At 53.3% G+C, this 18,591-nt stretch overlaps 1 protein-coding gene and 1 long non-coding RNA gene across 6 annotated transcripts; one reads left to right on the top strand and one right to left on the bottom strand.

Annotated features, from left to right (window-relative positions):
• Positions 1-405: 405 nt before the first annotated feature.
• On the bottom strand, positions 406-14,490 carry STX6 (syntaxin 6). The gene is made up of 8 exons (XM_032118531.1): positions 14,396-14,490; positions 11,710-11,879; positions 11,048-11,142; positions 9,254-9,316; positions 7,062-7,184; positions 5,747-5,853; positions 4,131-4,225; positions 406-2,608 (listed from the first exon to the last, which is right to left on the bottom strand). Exons 1-8 carry the CDS (start codon positions 14,428-14,430, stop codon positions 2,532-2,534), a joined length of 765 nt encoding a protein of 254 aa, XP_031974422.1. The 5' UTR covers positions 14,431-14,490; the 3' UTR covers positions 406-2,531.
• Positions 2,602-9,635, top strand: LOC116448298. Of its 5 annotated transcripts, none has more exons than XR_004241880.1 (3): positions 2,602-3,727; positions 4,104-4,493; positions 5,365-9,635. It is a non-coding gene; the product is annotated as an uncharacterized LOC116448298 (long non-coding RNA). The 5 variants fall into 5 exon arrangements; XR_004241883.1 differs by having other exon boundaries at positions 4,104-5,526; positions 5,624-9,635; XR_004241881.1 differs by having other exon boundaries at positions 4,104-6,172; positions 6,773-9,635.
• Positions 14,491-18,591: the final 4,101 nt, after the last annotated feature.

Genomic DNA, 18,591 nt, shown 5'->3' with positions numbered 1-18,591 from the left:
ACCTCCTGACCGTGTTGTGGTGCTGGCGGGGCCCTGGGCAGGCAGATGGGGGGGCTCAGCCACCTGCAGGCCTCCTTGGGGAATTTGAGGGGTTCTTTTTTCCAGCCATGGAAGGCAAAACACATGCGTGGAATGGGTCTCTCCAGCAGCGATGGCATGGCAGCAATGGCTGCCCTCTGCACGGTGGTGCCCCACATCTGGGTACAGCTGCTGCAGCAACCCCACGTCTGGGCACAGCAGCCCACAATGCTGAGGTGACCCCAGAAACTGCAGATGCTGCTTATGCCTCAAAAGCCAGGAGGGTAATGCCTGGCAAATGCTGGTGGGAGAGCTTTTCCCACTCTGTGGTGCCAGGAAACCCCGAGCTTGCCCCAGGAGCAAGAGTCGGGCAAGAAGGACCAGAGATCTGCGCTGCTGCACCTTTATTTAGTGTTAAAGGGAGGGGCACCACCAGCGACAGAAAAGCAAATGTACACAGGGGAAGGGACCAGAGACACTTGGGTGGCTTGTGGTGATGCCAGCAGCTGGGCCGCCTCCTGGACTACCAAAGGAGCGGTGCTGCATGGGCGTCGTTCCCAAAGGATGCACAACCACGCTGTAAGTAACGCGGGGATCAGAGGTGTGCAAACACCGGCTGGCAGCGAGCCCTGCTCCCTGCCCAGACCCACGCTCCTGGGGAGACGCTCCTGCACGGAGCGGTGCAGGCACTGCCACAGCCGGCCTTGGAAAGCAGACACCACCTACTCCCTGCAGCGTAACCAAAAACGGGATGCTCTGCAAGGGTAAGGAGCCACTGTGGAATCATGAGTGCAGGTGGGCGCCGAGGCACCAGGTGTGCGTTACTGAGGAGCACCCAGGCGGGCAGGGAGGCTCCGTCCAGCCCTGCCCGGCTGCGGAAGGCACAGAGCCGCCGGCTGCGCGTCCAGCGCCTGCGGGAGGGACGGGGGGAGGGCCACGCAGACCTTGGACAGAGCCACGAAGCCAGGGGGGAGGAGTGTTCAGTCCCGGAGGTAAAGCCGTCCGGTGGTGAGATTCTAAGGCGGGGGGGATGATTTTGGGGGTGATTTGCAATTTCAGCAGAAGTCTTTGCGTCAGTGCCAATTAACTTCCTCCCCCAGCCCCATCTGGGAGCCATAAGCCAGCCTGTGCTGAGTCTTTTCATGTTTGCAACTTAAAATATGGGAGCCGACTGGAGTAAGAAACCGTTTTTGCTTTCCTGAAGAGTCACCCCATATTCCACAATCGGTGTGTGCAGCACGACCCCTCCACCTGTTCCTCCCCGGTCACGCTGCCCAAGTGAGCTTTCTTTTTTCACCACATTTTTGGTATTGCCCGCCTGGCTACTCTACATTCCCTGTAAGGAATCCAACTCTGCTGAGACAACTCGAGTGACAAACAACTGGGAGGTAACAAAAGGACTGGGAAGGAATATGGAAACATGATCTAGCTTTGAATCTCCTGCCTTTTGGTTGCTGACAACAGAGGTGTCCAAAAAATAGTGGTTGGGGAAAAATTAGGACATCCTATTTACAAGTTCATATACACTTAAAATACATCACTGAGCACCGCTCCTCTGATTATGCGTGTCGTGCACCCGCAGAGAACGTAGCTCGAATGGTCATCAAAAAAATCTTTAAAGTCTTTTTTTTCCTTAAAAAAAATAAGTTATTTTAGACCTGACAAATCACTTGCCAAAGGGAAGCAGCTGTTAAACAGAAGCAGTGACTCAGTTATGCAAGGGCAAATAAAGCATCAGTCAATGAGCTTTAGAGGCCTATATAACGAGAGAGGCAATTTTAAAAGCTTTTAAGACTCTCCCTCTCTGGCTCATGGCTGATTGCCAGTGCTCGGCGTGCAGCACCCCAGGTTTAAAGCTCTGGAGTGTCTGACAGGGCCTCGGTGGCCGATGGCAGGACACGAGACCCTACAGCTCTGCCTCTGCCCAGGTGTAGAGGGTAAGAAAGCTCTGCTGGGACTCACTGTGCTCTCTCGGCAGTGAACTGGTGGCACAGAGCCAGCCCACAGGAGGCAGGGAGGGGCAGGGGGAGCAGGGTCAGGGCTCCCCTCCCTTGCCGTGGCTTGGGGGGGTTTCACCCTTCCCGGTAATGCTTGGGGCTGGCACTGGCAACGCAGTTTGTAATGCTCAGTGAATTCAGTAATTCCTCCCCCCTGTCCCGTCCTCCCCAGGGCTCGCTGCTCTGTGTCCGCATCCCACCGGCTCCTACCTGCACCGGGTGGAAGCACGGGGGCCAGGTCCCCCTCCAGTTCCCTGGATCCAGGCCCGGAGCCCAGGTCCAGATTGCATCGCACGGAGGAGGAGGCAGCTCCAGTCCTCCCCCCCTCTCCCCGGGGCCAGGGGAGATGCTGGCAAAGCCGAGCTGCAGTCCTCGGAGGAGGATGGCGAGAGCTGGGTGCGGGTGTTCCTGCCGGGGATCTCGGTGGGCGGACGGAAACGGGGAGAGTTTCACTTCCCCGCACTGCCGGGGTGAGGGGACGGGGAGGGGGCGTCCCAGGAAGTTCAGTTTTTGTCATCACAGAACAAAAATTAGGATGAGCACCACTAGCAAGATGATGAAGAGGACAACAATTGCACACCACTGCCGTCGATCTGGAAAGAAAAGGAAACGTCAGTCTTCCTGCTTTAGTGGAGAAGGAAGATTGGGGGAGCATTTTTCTGCATGTACTGCTAGGAACCAAATTCAAGCTTAAGCTGTAAAAAGCCTAAACAAGTTCCTGTGGGAGAAAGGCTGTGGCGCTGTATATTGCAGTGAGGAATTCTCCTCCAGGATACATTGGGGTTTGGGAACAGCTGTGGGAATTCTGAGGCTTCTTCCCAACCAAGTTCAAACAGCTTTGAAAAGCTGGCTCAAAAGCAATTGGGAGGAACAAGCAGAGAGCTGCTGTGTTCGCTGTTCATTCATGGAGTAATCTGTTTGCCAGAGGAACAAGAAGGGATCCGGTGAAAGCTGCCGTGAGGAGCTCTGCCAGGAAGAGATTGTGGCAGCTTCCCTGAGGACAGGGCCAGGAATCAGGTTTCCCTGGACATCTTTACACATCATTGGCTCAATGCTACATCACCTCTGAGAGCCGCTGTCTGCCCCTGTGAGATGATGGTGCAGCAGTGGGGACAGGGCTGCTGGCACCCCCTCAACTCCTAGGCCCAGCAGCTACCTCAGAGCCCTCCACCCTCCCTGGCACATGTGATGCCAGCAGAAATGCTCTTTCACAACACTCAGAAACACTCTGTGAAGGCCCATGGTTTTTCCCAGAGGAAAGGACAGAGACACAGGGTTCACCCATGGCTCTGCTGCTGCTGAGCTACTGGTGACCTAAAGTGCACTGTCAGTACTCCAAGTGGTCTCTCTAGAGCTGTGCTCCCACCACCTCATAAATCCCTCGGACAGCCTAATCCTGCAGAGCAGGAATGCTTTTACCCCTGACTGGCTGCTGCCTTCCCAAGGTACTGAGCACCTAAGGGAGAGGGGTGCTGGAGGAGGCGCTGGCCGGGCGCAGTGCCAGGCTCGAAGGCAGCCGGCAGCGTGGGACTTCCCAGCAGGCAGGCCGGGCTTCCTGTTTGCTCTGCCCGCGGCGCCCCGCCAGCCCCCGGCTTCATGCACAGCCTTATAAGGACTTTTCTGTGGGTTCAGCACAGAATTCAGCTCTTTCCTCTACCAGCTGAGAGATGTGACCGACAACAGGCCTGCAGGCGCCAGCAGCCTGAGGGCAGGTGGGATTTGGGAAGGGGATTGCTGCAGGCATTCTGGTTCGGGGGAAGCCACACATGGTGGCCGGTGTTTATGGCACCTTGGCAGCTTTTGTTCCACAGGCAGCCCGGGAAACTGCAGCAGAGCAGGAGGCTGCAAAGCTTCCCCTCCCACCAGCTAGAGGGGGATTTTCCCAGCAGCAGCAGCATAAATAGAAAGGCATCTGTAAATAAAACAAAGGCAAGGGACAGGCAGCAGAGCAGTGCCTGGGCAGGAGCAGCTGCCGGGCTTGGAAGCTTTCCCCCTCTTTCAAGAGCTGAGAGCTGCTCCCTCCCCTCCGCTGGGTGGGAGCACAGTGTTCCGGCCTGAAGATCCAACGGCTTGTCTCTCCCTTTCCAGGACTGGATCCCACTTCCCAGGACCTACCACTCGTCATGTGAGACACTTTGGCGAGCTTCTTCATGACATTATCAAGGCGCGACTGAGTGCTGTCTAACTCATGGGAGAAGTCGTCCAGCATCCTGAGGACACAGAAGCAGGGCACTGGTCAGCACATCCCTTTGGGACTTTGCAGCACGCTCACACACATGGATCAAAACACTGATGTGAGTGATCAGAGTATCACACCTCGGCAGACAAAATGAATGTGGCCTCCTCTCCTGGAAGCACCCAAGGGAAGGGAAAAAACCTGCTGAAACAGCAGCTCTGCTTTGGTGGGAATAACTCAGGATTCCTGCTAGACTGATCCTCCCTGTGTGTTTGTGGCTGAACTCTACACACATCTGCAAGGTGAGGAGTGGGGGGGCTTCCTCCTTACAAAAGGAAAGTCTCACTTATAAGCTGTGATTAGCAGAGACTGGTTAGATCTAGGTGTCAGCTTGGACTTTAAATCTCTTTTCTTGTTCACGGCTTGCAGTTGAAACAAAAATCTTGTTTCAGTCATGCATCAAGTGGGAATGAGATCTGCAGTTGCTTTTAAGGTGCTTTTCAAGCTCTGCATGGAAGTTACTCTTTTACTTCCTCCATACAGTGACTGTAATGAATCTGAAAGCCTTCCTGAATCCGTGCTTTGTGAATGCCATTGCACATCCAGAGTGAAGGTACCAATCCAATTGTCTCCAGCCAGTGGGACTTTTAAGCTTAATGCATTTAAAAGGACAGACTCCTTCATTTGGAGTGCCAGGGCACTTGTTAAACCTTCATTCAGTGGGGAAAAAGGAGTTGTAAAAACCTCACTGTGGTAGTTATGAGCTAATCTAGCAAGCACTGATGTCTTGTGTGATAATCTGGAAACAGACACGCCACACCAATCTCCTCTGTGAGAGCAGAGGATTCTCATGCTGCACTTCACACGGGGCGGGGGGGGTTTAAAGTTCCTCCTCTCCATGAAAGATGAAATCACAAGGGGCATGGCCCTCCAGACTCCTACCAGCCAAACAAGGAAGGGTTTTAGGCATGAACCCTTCAAGCCTTTCTGGAAGCATGGCTGTTAGCCTGCACAACTGGGAACTTGTTTGCAAAGGACAAGAACTGGGAAAGAAATCTAATTTATATGTAAATGGATGGATGCAAAATGACTTTGCAAGCTGCCCTTTAACCTTTTTTGTGGGTGAGGGTTATTTTTAACTTTAGTGATCAAGAGCAGCTCTGTGTGTTCCAGGGCAGCAAGGCAGAGCTGAGAGCTCCTGGCCCCAGCAGTTGTCCAGGGGCAGCACAAAACCCTGCAGAGCGGGGAAGTGGCCAGTATCTGCACTGCACAGCACCTCCTTCCCTTACCTGCTGGCTGCCTGAGGGGGAGCATGTGAAAAGGAGAAGAGGAAAGGTAAGGTGGCAGATAAGCCTGCCCTAGATGCAGGCTTCTAAATGAAGGAGGTTGCAGTTGAATCCTTGAAGACTGCAGAACAAAATGCTTTCCACAGGCTGGCAGGGAGAGGCTGCCTGAGGGACCAGTGAATTCCAGGCTCTACCAGAGGCAGAGATAGGTGTGTGAGGACACTCAGTCATGTTGCAGCCAGGTTTTTGCCGCCATGTCTCACACTTACACTGCTTGCTCCTCCAGCTCCCCGCCAATGCGCTGGGACATGTTCTTCAGCACCCCGATGCTGCCAGAGACCAGCTCCAACTGCTCATCCTGCTGCTCCACAATCAGCTGGGGCCAAAGAGAAGGGAAGTGGGCAATTACAGATCTACTGCCTGCAGCTGGGTTGGAGCCAGCCCATCCAGTGGACAGGCATGCACTGCTCGGCTAATATCAGCTGCGAGGCCTAGGCTCAGACCTAAGCCACCAGGAATGAGGACCGCGTTCCTAAGAAATGCCAGAGAGGTGACAACCAGAGGAAAGCCTCCATGACATGGCACAGCAGGCTGCAGCCTCCAGACATCCCTGCAAATCCAGCTCATCCGTGCTGCATGCACAGCTAACGTGACTTTGGAAAGCTCCAAGGGCTGGTCATCGAAACCTTGGGAAGGTAAGCAGGTATGGCCAGGGAGGCACAATGATGCTGTGCCTAGGAAATGACACCTGGAATGTGCTGCAGCTAACATGGGGTTAAACGCAAGCTGTTGCAGCTTCTACAGGTAAAAATAGCCAGCCTGGCTCCAAATGGGCCAAAGGAATAAGTCTGCTGCTGTTTTAAGTCATTTTCAGGGCACAGTCACGCTAAGAATTAGCTTTACCCTAGTTACCTATTTCTGAAGCTATTTATCTCCCTGGAGTCAGTAGGTAAAACGTGTCTGGAAGCCGAGGTGACATCACGGCTCGGGAGCTTTAGCAGAGTTTGCCACCTCCGAGTCACTGCCTGTAGTTCTCCAGTCTGTGCCTGGCCTGGGCACTTCTCCAGGCAAACTCCCCTGTCAGCTGGGAAGTGCAGCTGGGAAGTGCCTCACCAGGAGTTCTCCCAAGCCCTCACACAGGCTTTCTCACTAATCTCATGGTGACAAAGGCAGGAAAAGGAAGCAGGCGCGTGCTCCTGCTCCCAGCCTGTTCTGGTGGGAGATGCACACAAACAGCAAACATTTTTTAACCAGGGGAAGTTACATAAGAGAAACGGGCCCTTTTCTTTTTGCAGTGTTTCTACTCCTCCAAGGATTTCAGCAATCCTTGTACTATTAGAGCTTAGTGTGCTACATCTTCCAGATTGTGCCGACTGCCTCCTGAACACAGCAGAAGCCCCACGCCTCCAGGGTTGAAAACTTTGTGCCAAGATCATCCAAAGCTGTGCTGCCCAGGAAATGCATGCACAGATACATGCCACAAGCAAAGAGGAGGACTGTCAGGCTCCTGGAGCCAGACTCCAGTCCCCCTGGCACCCATTTGGCAAGCAAGCTATTTAGTCTGCGTGGTGCCAGCTGCCTTACCTGTTGTTGAGCTTGCTGCTCCTCGATGAAGTGTGAATTTGCTAATTGCAGATCCCGGTCCAGACGGCTGTATTTGTCAGGTCCAGAGCTCCAACTCTGACTCCCACTCTCTCCCAGGAGAGCCTGAACAGATGCAGAGAGCTCTTAGCAACACCCTTGTGTCTGCTCACAGCCCGTCTACAGGGTGAGGTGGGAAGGCAGACAAGGCAATACTCGTGTACACATGCACACAGCATCCCTTTCCTCCTGCTCTGTCGCTACTCAGCCAAAGTGCTGTCAGGAACTAAACCAACACAGAGCCAAAATGCCAGCCTGGGAAGTCTCTGCAGCCTGGGATTGCAGATATGCCTCTCCAGCAGCAGGAGAGCTGGAGTGCAGCCGACAGTGCGTGCAGGAGGCCTGCGCAGCACAAAGGACTGGCAGAGGCCTGCTCAAGAGGCAGCACTGTGTGCTAGGACGTGTGAGCTGGGAAGTGTCCGGATATATCGTGTTAACAGATGTACAGCTCGAACTGAGCACTCTGCTGCTAATGACAGGGGCTTAAGAGGGTCTGGATAAAGTACTTAACCAGTTGAGCTGACAGTAAAATAATGCAATATATAACCAGAGCAGTGCTGTATGCTTATGTTCTATGATCCAGGCTGCCTATCCCTCCAGCAGGCTCTTCAGCTGCCAGCACACAAAGTTACTCTTGCTACCTGCCCCATGACCTGAACAAAGAAGCTTGTGCAAAGCCTGCAGAGGTGTGGCTTTCCAGCCAGATATGTCTGGTCCCTCAAAAGGGGAATAATCCAAGCTACAGACGCTGGAGAATGAACACGACCTGCAGGTGAGGAACTGCACCCTGCAGCACTAGGGACAGGTTAGGGACCCTGCCCTCCAGTGTGGAAGCCAGGCTGACTTGTAACAAGACCATTCCGCAGCTCCTGGTTGTGGGCAGGAGGGAACAACTGAGTATTTGTGAAGAACAGCAAGACAATGACCAGGCTGCTCTATCAGGCTGAAAACAAGACGGTCTCCACGGTTCATCTGACTTATAAGGTTCAAGGAGGGGTGAGGAAAGCTGACAGACTGACCATGCAGGAAGCCAGCAGGACATCTGGCTTTGCCCCCAAGACACTGAGCAAGCTCCTGGTCCCTCCGGTTTGTGGCAAGGGCAGCTCCTTTTTATTTAATGCAGCGCACTAGCTTTGCCTGCAGCTTCAATAGAAAGGGCCTGTTTGCCAGCCTGGGCTGTGAGGGTCAGGTCACCACTAGCCAGCCCCTCAAACACAAAACCCAGCACAAGCCTTGCAGTCTGGAAGGAAGGTGAGGGGCTGGGAAGGGAGAGGAAGGCAGCAAGGGGAAGTCAGTTTTCCTGACCAGATGTCGCTGCCTGAGCTGGGCCATATGGTCTCCTGCAGCTATCAGGAACCTCATGCAAAGGAAAGCACCAAACTGCATGGAAAGCTATGGACTTGTTTGAGCAAGGGTGTCAGGGACTTCGCTGCTATGAGTATTTGCCAAGCACGTCAATTAACCCTGTGACAAGCTCAGGAATGAGCTCTGTGCTTCTCAGTTTGTTGTTTTTGCCACATGTGGTAAGGCTGATGCAGTACAGACAATTAACTGTATGAAGCACACACCAACTTTTACTGGAGTGGCTCTGGAAGTCAGCTCCAGTATCTCCTTTTAGCGTCCCCATCAGCTGGGAAGGAGCACAAGCTGCATCTATTTCTATTCCTTAGATTACAAGTGCAGATAACACGAGACTCCTTGAGCTTCTTCCATCTTCTTACATGGCTATTACGAGAAGCAGCTGCGTGAAAGGATATTGCACCATCTTGGCTCCCAAATCCAGCAGAGCGCAGGATTACATTCACTGACACGGATTCTGAGCCGGTTCCCCCCGAGGAGGAGGGAGATTTCCCTTTCCATGGGATGATGCAATGCTGACAGTTGTACACAACCAGCTCTGAAGACAGAGACAGATGGTGAGTGCTGACTTACTGCTCTGAGAGACAGGCTTGGGAGAGGCTGGCAGCAACGTGTCTGTGAGAACCAGCTCTCCCAGGGCAGCCAAATGGACACGGCTCAAACACAGCTTGGCTGCAGCGTGCAAGCCCCTTCCCACACCAGAGGTTTGTAAGGGAATGAACTCGAGACAGGATATACATTGTAGCAGATATACATTGCCCGTTTCTGGTTCTCACCTGCCTGTTTTTTCTTTCAGCCAGTGCTTGCATGGAGGAGTTTGACATCTGATCCTTCATGTCCTGTTTGTTCAACGAAAGAAGCAGCATGTGAGCATTGGATTTGAGGTGACAGGGAGATTCAGGATGCTACAGGGCTGTCTATACCCAACAAGGCTTCTACAAGGGGGAGTGAAGGAAGGGAGATGTTCTTTGAAAACCCACACTGAAAGAGTCTGGAAAGTTACTGTAGAAAGTTTCAATGCAGTTAACTGTTATACTAATACTGGAATCAACAGCAATGGGACATTTTGAAAACATTCTTCATTTACTACTCATTTTGCTCCACTACAACCAGAAACACTTCGATTTGTATAATAAACCGATGTTCCTGTTGACAGAATGTAAGGAAGTGTTTGTCAAAGCCCTGAAGCCTGTAACCCCCTGAGCTTTATTCCCAACTGCATCTGTTTTTATATTCTATAGTATGAGGTAGATTTCCTGTCCTGTGGCCATCCTCTCTGACTGTGCCTATGCTTTCTCCTACCAATTAATTTTTGCTGTGGAGTTCCTGCAGAAGGTCAGTAACCACAGAAGGCTCCCCATCACAATGTAACGTAGCCTAGTTTTCATAGACTAGCAAGTAGTCAACGTGATCTGGCAGAGGCTGATCCACCAGCACAGTTCTGATGCCAGCAGAGCATTCAGGTGTGTTTTACTGTTCAGAGATGTGCAACACATCACCAAAGAGCACCGCAACCCACTCGGTTCATTGTCACTGGGTAATGCACATGCTGCAGCGCATCATAAAATCAGCTGCATAGGGCCACTAACAAATTTCATTTACCAGTGGGAGACTGCTCCAAAACCCATTAGCCAGCATTTTTGAGCCAGGGAAAGAGGACCAGAGAGCAGGCTTGCCTGATCCTGCCTGTTAGGGAGTGGACTACACCGAGGGCAATGCAGCAAGCACATGCCTGCTACCTGGGGCCAGCGTGGTTTTGGGATCAGTTCCCAGGCAGCAAGCCTTAGGAACTGCATCCAGACCGCAGGACTGCAGGTAGGGTAGCAGGCTTGCTGCCAGCCACTCCAGTGCATTCTGTGGAGCAGGAACATCAGAGTCATGAGGGGCAGCAGAAACTCAATGTAGCTATTAATAGACAGAAAACTCCCTAACTAGCAGCTTGTTACCAGGCAGTGAAGCTTTTGGAAAGATGTTTCTTCTGTATTTATTGCCACCAAGTTGCTAAAATCCCCTTTTTGCTTCTCAAGTGTAAGCTTAAACTAAAAAAAAACCTTCCTCAAGTTAAAAATAAATCTAGTGGTTGTTTGGACTATTTTGCAGGGGTAGGAAGTTGAAGTCACTGTGTCAATAACACCAGGCTTTAACCACCTGTCAGTGCTCAGAGTGATGTCCCCACTGTTGAAAACCAGTGCTCCAAATGGTCGGGATGGTCGTGATTTCCCTCAACTCTGAAGGGAGACTCCAGCCTCTCCTGTGTTGCAGCTGGGTTTTCACTCTTCCTCCCCAGTTACCACAGGCTCCCAGCTCACTGTTGCCAGAGAAGTGTGAAGACTTCAAGGGTCAGCAGCATAAAAGGAGGGAATTCCACGGGGCACCTGCACCTCCAAACCCTTCTGGGCAGCTCCAGGAGGGAGTGCACGGGGAAGAGGAGCAAGCCTGAGACTCAGCAGGTAGCAGGTTTATTCTCTGCTCTCCAGTCCACCACAGAATGGCCACAAGCTTTCCTTTTTTAACCACCTAATGCCTCCCCTGCCTTCCCCAGGCCCTGACCCCAAGGCCAGGTTCCTTACCCTGACCACCTGCCGTGTGCTGGTGATGAAGGCTTTCCGGATTCCCAGCTCTGTGGCATCCAGGTTGAATTTCCGTGGGTTTGCCTCGACAATGCCTGGGCACCGAGTCAAGGAGTCTCCGGAAGCGGTGTTGGGTACACACATGGATACACAAACCCCGAGCGTGCCAAGGGGCCACGGTGCTGTGCCTGCTCCCTAAATTTGATTAGCAAAGCACAGCACACTGGACAGAAAAGCAGGCACGGCAGGAATGTACCGCGCAGCGCAGGCACACGCGCAAGGTTTCTCTTCCCCATGTTTTTTTTGGTTCTGTGATGCCGCGCGGCGTTTTCAGGAGCACTCAGACGAACACAAGGGAAAAGGAGTATTTCTGGAAGCCAGCCTGGAGAATGAACTGACTCCGCAGAAATCCAGTTTCACACAACACAATAGGCTTTCTAGAACAAAGCATCTTAGAATATACCTTGCAAAAAGGGAAACAAAAAGGCAAAAGGAAAATCCTTGACTTAACTTCTCATTTTCAATTTGAGAAAAGCCCATGTGAATGCAAAATTCAATCCCAAATAGTCCTGATTTTTGCAAAGAGTGACGAGCACTGGGACTTAGCTATTTAGTACAACTTAGGAACTGCAACTACCTCCAAAGGACCACAGAAAGGATATTAATGGTTTCATCCAAGTCCTCCAGGTCCCACTCGATGCTCCGCAGGTTGTTCCTGAGCTCATTCGTGGTCCAGTCGATTTCTTCTCTTGTGGCAATGGAGGGATCTTGCAAGAGCTCTGTCCACCTCTGGAAGAGCCCCTGGGCAGTGTTCACAGCTTTCTGCACCTCCCTGCAGCCAGGGAGAGTGAAGAGAAGCCAAGGATTATCATCAGCTGCTCTGCAGCAGTGACACTGGGACAGTCCCATGTCCAGCTGAGCAGGGATGCCACAGCTTCCTCCCAAACTTCTTTCCTTCCAACAACTTTGTGTTTATTTTGTAAAATAAGGATTTGCCCTGCTGGACTATCCTGTATCTTGCTGCAGCACGAAGTTGCTCATGAAGAGACCTATTTCTTCAGGGGAAGCTGCTGCCGAGTGTCACACAGGCAAGCCAGGGCAGAGGGTCTGAACAAGGCAGCTCTTTGGCAATCCATGCTTTGCATTCCTCTCAAGGCCCTTAACTACACATGTAAGATACCCCAAGGGCACACAGAGTTACAGGAACTGTCCCCACACCACAGCCAGGCAGATTGTTGAGTGCAGCACTGTTTATTTTAATTCAGCATTTAAAAAAATACACAGCCCTGCTACATTGGCTTAGGAAACACAAATTTTTTCTGCCACTCTAAGCTCTTTTGGAGATGAGTGCATTCACAGCAGGGGAAGGCATTGCTGACAGCTCTGGTTTGGGGCAAGCAGGTTTGTAAATTTGGGTCACAGACTCTCAGTGTGGTTATCTGCATTTACAAACTCTATGGTGCCGAGCTGTGAACTGCTCCCCCAGGCTCACGGGGAGCTGGGATGAGGAACGGAGACGAGACCAGACAGTGCTGGTGTCAAAGGAGGCCACCATGAGCTTGCACACAGCAGTCAGATGTTTGTTTCACCCCAGGGAAGGAAAGCAGGGGAGGCCCAGGACAGATGAACTGAGCCCACACCCTGCGGAGGTGCCAGGACTGCAGCTCTCTAAGTTACACCGGGGCCTGAAGTCCTCCAGCTGCTGTCGTCTAAGGTACAGGTTCTCAGCACTCTGATGCGTGTCCCTTCTCTTCTCGCACGCCTACGGCTCCGAGTCTGCCACACTGAGTGCCCTGAAGTCAGCAGCCTGCACTGAGGATCTGGAAAACTTCATTCCTCTACTTGCCAGCACAAGTTTCGGTTTTGTTTGGGTTTTTTTTTCATCTGAACACACTTGTGGAAGTCCCCAGCAGCAGGAATATAAAGCAGAGCTGGATATCCTCTGATGGGAGGCGTTACAGACACCAGGAAAGCAAACTAATAGCAACTCTGGTGGCTCCACCACCACCAGCCCCTCTGAGCTGCCAGGTAATAATTAACTCTGGGAGCGGCACCACATCCCCTTTCCCCTCCCTGCCCTTCCCTGCACGCTGTGGGAACATCTCTGGAAAGTTTGACAGGACGTTTGCTTCCCACCCATGGCGACTCCTACACCTTCCTCTGAGCATGAGTTCAACCTGGTAGAGGGATTCGCTTTCCCTGGCTGCACCAGTATCCCCTCCCACAGTTTTTGTTCTCACATGGCTTTCCCAAACGCCCCAGTAGGAGCCCCTCTCCTGCTCCTCAGGGCTGTTTCACTGTGACATGGGGCAGAAGACAGCCCCTAGCACAAGCTGAAGGTGGCCCCAGGGTAGTGTTTAGTGATCAAGCTGCTTTCACAGAATCACAGAATTGCTGGGGTTGGAAGGGACCTCTGTGGATCATCCAGTCCACTCCCCCTGTCAAGGCATGGTCACCTAGAGCAGGGAACACAGGGATATGTCCAGATGGGTTTGGAATGTCTCCAGCAAACTCCATGACCTTCCTGGGCAGCTGTTCCAGTGCTCTGTCACCCTCATTGTAAAGAAGTTCTTCCTCATCACGCTGAGGTAAAACTTCTTGTACTTTAGTTTATGGCCACTGCTCCTCATCCTGTCACTGAAAAGAGTCTGGACCCTTGACACCCCTTCAAGACATTTGTATGCTCTGATGAGATCCCCTCTCAGTCTTCTCTGGACTAAACAGGCCCAGCTCCCACAGCCCCTCCTCACTAGAGAGATGCTGCAGACCCCAAATCATCTTTGTGGCCGCCACTGGACCCTCTCCAGTAGCTCCACCAGAGCTTCTTTCACCCTGTTAATGACCATTTTCCTCTGACCACCTTTAGCTGGTATTTCCCTGCGCCCAGGCTCTTGCCTGCAGGCTTCCTCTCATGGCCATTGTTCGTCCCACAGCTTGGTCCCTACTCCTCTCCACCTTTCCCCACGGTCACCCCGGCCTCCAGCCACGAGCCTCCAGCCCCACTCTGCCCACAGTCCCCAAGCCGCACCTGCAGCCAAGGCCCGGGGGCCCTCAGAGCCCGGGAGGCCCGGCAGCGGCCCGGCACCTGCCCGCCTCACCCCAGCGCCTCCCGCGCCGGGCCGGGCCGCCGGACAGGCCCCGGCGCCCGCGCTCAGCCCCTCAGCAGCACGGGGCGGCCCGGCCGCCATTTTCCCCCCACACAGACCCCCGCCCGCCGCTCGCCCCCCGCTCCGCGGGCCTCCCGCGCTGCCGGGCGGCCGTGCCCGCCCCCTCCGCGCCCCAACACGGCCCCGGCCCATTCGCCGTTCCTCTCCCCGTTCCCCGGAGCCCCCCGAGAGCAGCGCTCACCCCTTCACCACGAAGAAGGGGTCCTCCATCGACATGGCGCTGCCGCCGCCTCACGCCACGGCCACCGCCAGGCCACGCCCTCGCCGCCAGACCACGCCCCGGCCACGCCCCCGCTGAGCCCGCCCCCGCCGCGCGCCGGGGGCGTGGCTGGTGACGTCACCCCCCATGGCGGCGGCCGGGAGCCGGGGCCGGGCTGGGCTGCGGGGTCCCGGCGCTGTCCCGGCTCCTCCGGGGAAGCCCCGGCAGCTCTTTCCGCAGCGCTCGGAGGCGCGGTGTCCCTCTCACCCACAGAATCAAGCACAGGATGGGTCAGGTTGGACGGGAGCACGGCGGGTCATTGGTCCCACCTCCCTTCTCGAGCAGGGTCATCGCAGAGCACATGGCGCAGGATGGTGCCCAGACGGGTCTGGGATCTCTGCAGTGAGGGAGACTCCGCAAGCTGTCTCGGCAGCCTGTTCCAGTGCGTGGCCACTCGTACAGCAACGACGTTCTTCCTTGTATTCAGGTGGAACTTCCTGGGCATCAGCTTCTGCCCCTTGCCTCCCATGTCCCCGTGGTTGGCACCACCTAGCAGAGTCTGGCTCCGTGTTCTTGGCACCCCTTCTTCAGAGCCCAGAGCTGCACACAGTCCTTCAAATGTGCTCTCACCGGGGCTGAATAGAGGGGCAGGGTCACTGACCCCAACAGCCTGCTCTCTATAATGACAGAAGCTGTTACATCTTCCTATGTAATGCCTTCCCACAGTGGCCCACAGACCGAGTCCTTAGCCCCACTGTGCCACCAGCAAGACCATGCAGAAGGTGGTGTATGTCCCATTCCTTGTGCTACGTGGATTAAAGATACTATTTTTTTTTTTAGAGAACTAAAAGCAGCCTTCTCAGCGAAGAGAGGAAGTGAGGTAAGGAGTTCAGGCACCATCTCCTCACACACCTGGAGTTAGCAGCAGTATTGTTCAGGTCAGACTCTTCTGTATGGAGGAAGTTTTGTGCTGTATGCCAAACCCAGGGCAGTAAACTCTTTCCCTCTCACAGGATTTGCAGTCTTAAAAACCTCATATAAACCAGCCAGCCAGCCTCCTTCACCCAGATTCATGGACCAAGACAAAAGCCTGTGTCCTAGTGTGAAGATGATCCAAAGAGGCAAGGGTTCCCTACCATTTGCCTGCTCTGCAGAGGCACAGGGGTCTCCTGGGGAAAGGGTTTCCTGCACCTATGGCTCACTTCAATCTTGCACTCCACATGGGAGGCACATTCCTTGTTCCCTGCTCTTCCTCTCTCCTAGCTGGAAAATGAGTAATGTGCACTTGCCGAGAGGCAGGGAAAGCTTCCAGCTGTCGGGAAGCTCTGGCAGCTCACCCTGCAGGGCTCGGGGGCCCGGTGCCCCTCTCATCCTACGTGCTGGTGCCTCGGCACTGTGGGGTTCTGTCTGTGCCACGGTCCCCAGCAGGAGTGGCTCAGCCGGGCTGTGTTCCCAGCTGGTGTGGGAGGAAGAAGGAGGGAGCGACAGGCAGTCTGCTTGGCTCCTGCTGCCCTTCCTGCCCCGGGAAGGCACAGGCACCGCTTCCTTCCTCCTGCCTTGTGTGGGGTGAGAACAGCCCTGCGTTTCTTGGGTTTTGTCCATCCCAGGGTAAGGATCCCTTCTTCTCTCCTTCCCACCTCTCTTAAATCTCTGGGCTCTTCAGTAGCTGAGCACAGGTAGCCCTGGGCTTGGAGCAGCTGGCAGGAGGGGGACGATGCCTGCAGAGTGCTGGGAGATGTCCCTATCCATGTATGCACAGCAGAGGGGTGTCCCTGCCTTACTCCCAAGGGACACGATGGTTGATTTTGCAGAGGCTTGGCCAGAAGGAATCCCCCAGCCAAAAGAGCACATCCCGGCTGCGCTTCCCGAAGGTGGCAGTGGTCAGCATCCCGAGCAAAGGCAGTGCTGGTTCACGGAGGGAACGGGCACGAGCCCCGTGTGCAGAGGTGCCTCCTCAGCATGGGAACTGGATACCCGGCTTTTGCAATCCCAGCAGCTTTCCTCACGCGCGCTCTGGGGTGGGAAGGCTGTGGCACATGTTGAACCGGTTTCTGCAGTTCTTGGGGTGAGAAATCCACCTCCTGCTCCAGCCAGCCCTACACCAGGAGTGGTGCAACAGGTGGCAGCTTTAGGGCTGGCTTTTGCTGGCCCTTCCTTGCTGAATTTTGGATGACTTTCCCACGCCGGCAGGATTTGGGGCGTCCCTGCCAAACGTGTGCTGAGCATGGGAGGTTCCCTCCAGGAACAAACGGAGTGCCAAGGAGTCGCTGGTCCAGTTTGCGTGTCCCTGTCCCACAAAGACCTTCTGCTCCCCAAAACCTCATGATCCTCCCGTGACTTCCACCTGTGCGTTCCCTGAAACCTGCACTGGGAATGGAAAAGGGAAAATGTCCTGTAGCCTCTTAGAGTTACTAGCCAGGAATTTCAGAAATCCTTCAATAAATTATGTGAACACTTTATTCCCTCCTTTGAAAATGGTTGTTTTTTACAGAATCACAGTATCACTTAGGTTGGAACATACCTCTAAGATCGTCGAGTTCATTTGCAAAAAAGTGTAAAGCTTCACAGAGCTGTTGAGGGCTGAAAATAAGGAGTTTTACCGAAATCTAGGGAAGTTGTAAACTTTCAAGGGATAAAAGAGACAGCCTGGTCTTTGATGCTAGAAATTAATTTAGGTGATGTAGTAAGTAATTTAGATTTTCACCTGAAAGCCACTCCAACCACGCTGCGGTTTGTATTTTTTAGAATGAGGCCATTTTTGCTATTCCAGATGGGAAGCTCTGATTTGGGGCTTGGAGGCAGCGAGAGGATTTTTGGGAGCTCTTCAGCATGCTCAGCTAAGCGATTCCTGCTGGGAGAGGAGCGCTGGGTGCAGAGCACACAGCTGCAGAACTGGTCAGGAAAGATCTGATGAAACATTTCTGCACTGTGAAAAGTGCCAGCTCATCAGAATCCCAGCTGTCTGCAGGAAAGAGCTGGGCTCCCTGGAACTTTTATCAGGAAAATCTTTGTGGCGTGTGTGTACATGCACAGGGTGGGGGGGGTGTGATCCCATACTAGCCTGCTGCAAAGAAGGTGCATTTGGTGTGGAAGAGGTGGCTTTTCCTCTGGGGCAAAAGCTGGATTGGTTTGACTTTGGGTTTGTAGAAGCAGAGGGGACTTGCCCCCTCCCCACCCCTGAAAAGGTTTTACAGCTAAAGGAAGAAGCCATAAAGGGTTTCGGATGCTTTGGTGGTTTTCCTCCTCATTTTCGTTTTTAGTGATAGTTGAAAATTTTCAGTCGTGGTTTTAAGAGGATTAGGAGAGGGATGACGATACAAAACACTGGTCTGTAGTTAAATATTCAGTGTTCTGGTGGGCAGCAAGGATTTACATCAAATCCTGAAGTTTTCATCAAATCCTACCTACTCGTGGCCTCTCTGTGTTTCCTGAACCTCATTTTTACAAATCCGTGGGGACTTCCCTGAGAGGCACAGAGGGGACAGACCTGAGGCTCAGCCTGTGACACGGTGACCTACAGCCACCAAAGCTCCAGAGCGTTAAAAGAACAAAAGATGCTGGGAGGTGACTGCTCCTTGCTGAGAAGGCAGCTTGGGTCCTGGGTGCTGAAGCTGATGGAGCGGGTCCTGGATCAGCTGGAGCTGATGGAGTGGGTTTCCTTGGCCTTGCAGTTTTCTGGGGAGGGGTGAAGCCTGACCCAAGTTTTTCCTGTGGTGGAGGCTGTCCCTTGTGGGCTCTCATTGTCTAACAAGAGCTGGTTCCATGGCACTGCCCTACTCTCAGGTACAGACTCGTGGCACAGACTGCGATCCCTGACTGGGCATGCGGACAAACATGGAAAAAATGCCATCAAATGTGGCATAAACGAGCAAATGCAAGGTGGTAATTCATAGGAAGATGCAGGGTGATTATTGAGAATGAGGGTTGTTCTGAAGAGAATTAGTTTTCCTCTTTGCAGTGCATGGGCAGTCATTTAATGAAGATGAAAACGGGAAATGAAATTGAGGAAAGGCAGCATTGCTTTCTGCAGGATGAATCCTTGGGATTGCCTGCCATGGGATGCCAGGGATGCTGAGAACTTACATGGATTCAAAAATAGGTTGTTAAATTGCAGAAGCAGTGAGGTGCTGGACTGCTGGAGTCCTTGTTATGGGTGAAATTAGAAGGAACTTTCCCCA

Source organism: Corvus moneduloides, chromosome 9, assembly GCF_009650955.1.
Source record: "Corvus moneduloides isolate bCorMon1 chromosome 9, bCorMon1.pri, whole genome shotgun sequence".
Taxonomy (NCBI): Eukaryota; Metazoa; Chordata; class Aves; order Passeriformes; family Corvidae; genus Corvus; species Corvus moneduloides.
The sequence above is the reverse complement of the archived record's forward strand: the minus strand, read 5'-3'. Positions and strand labels throughout refer to the sequence as shown.

Bases quoted from the DNA above. Each gene is read 5' to 3' on its own strand.
- STX6 (XM_032118531.1), bottom strand. From the start codon at position 14,430: ATGTCGATGGAGGACCCCTTCTTCGTGGTGAAGGG. The intron at 9,317-11,047 runs GTAAGGAACCTG...TTGAACAAACAG, and splicing joins GCACACGGCAGGTGGTCAGG to GACATGAAGGATCAGATGTC. The intron at 5,854-7,061 runs GTAAGGCAGCTG...CTTTGGCCCCAG, and splicing joins AGCAGCAAGCTCAACAACAG to CTGATTGTGGAGCAGCAGGA.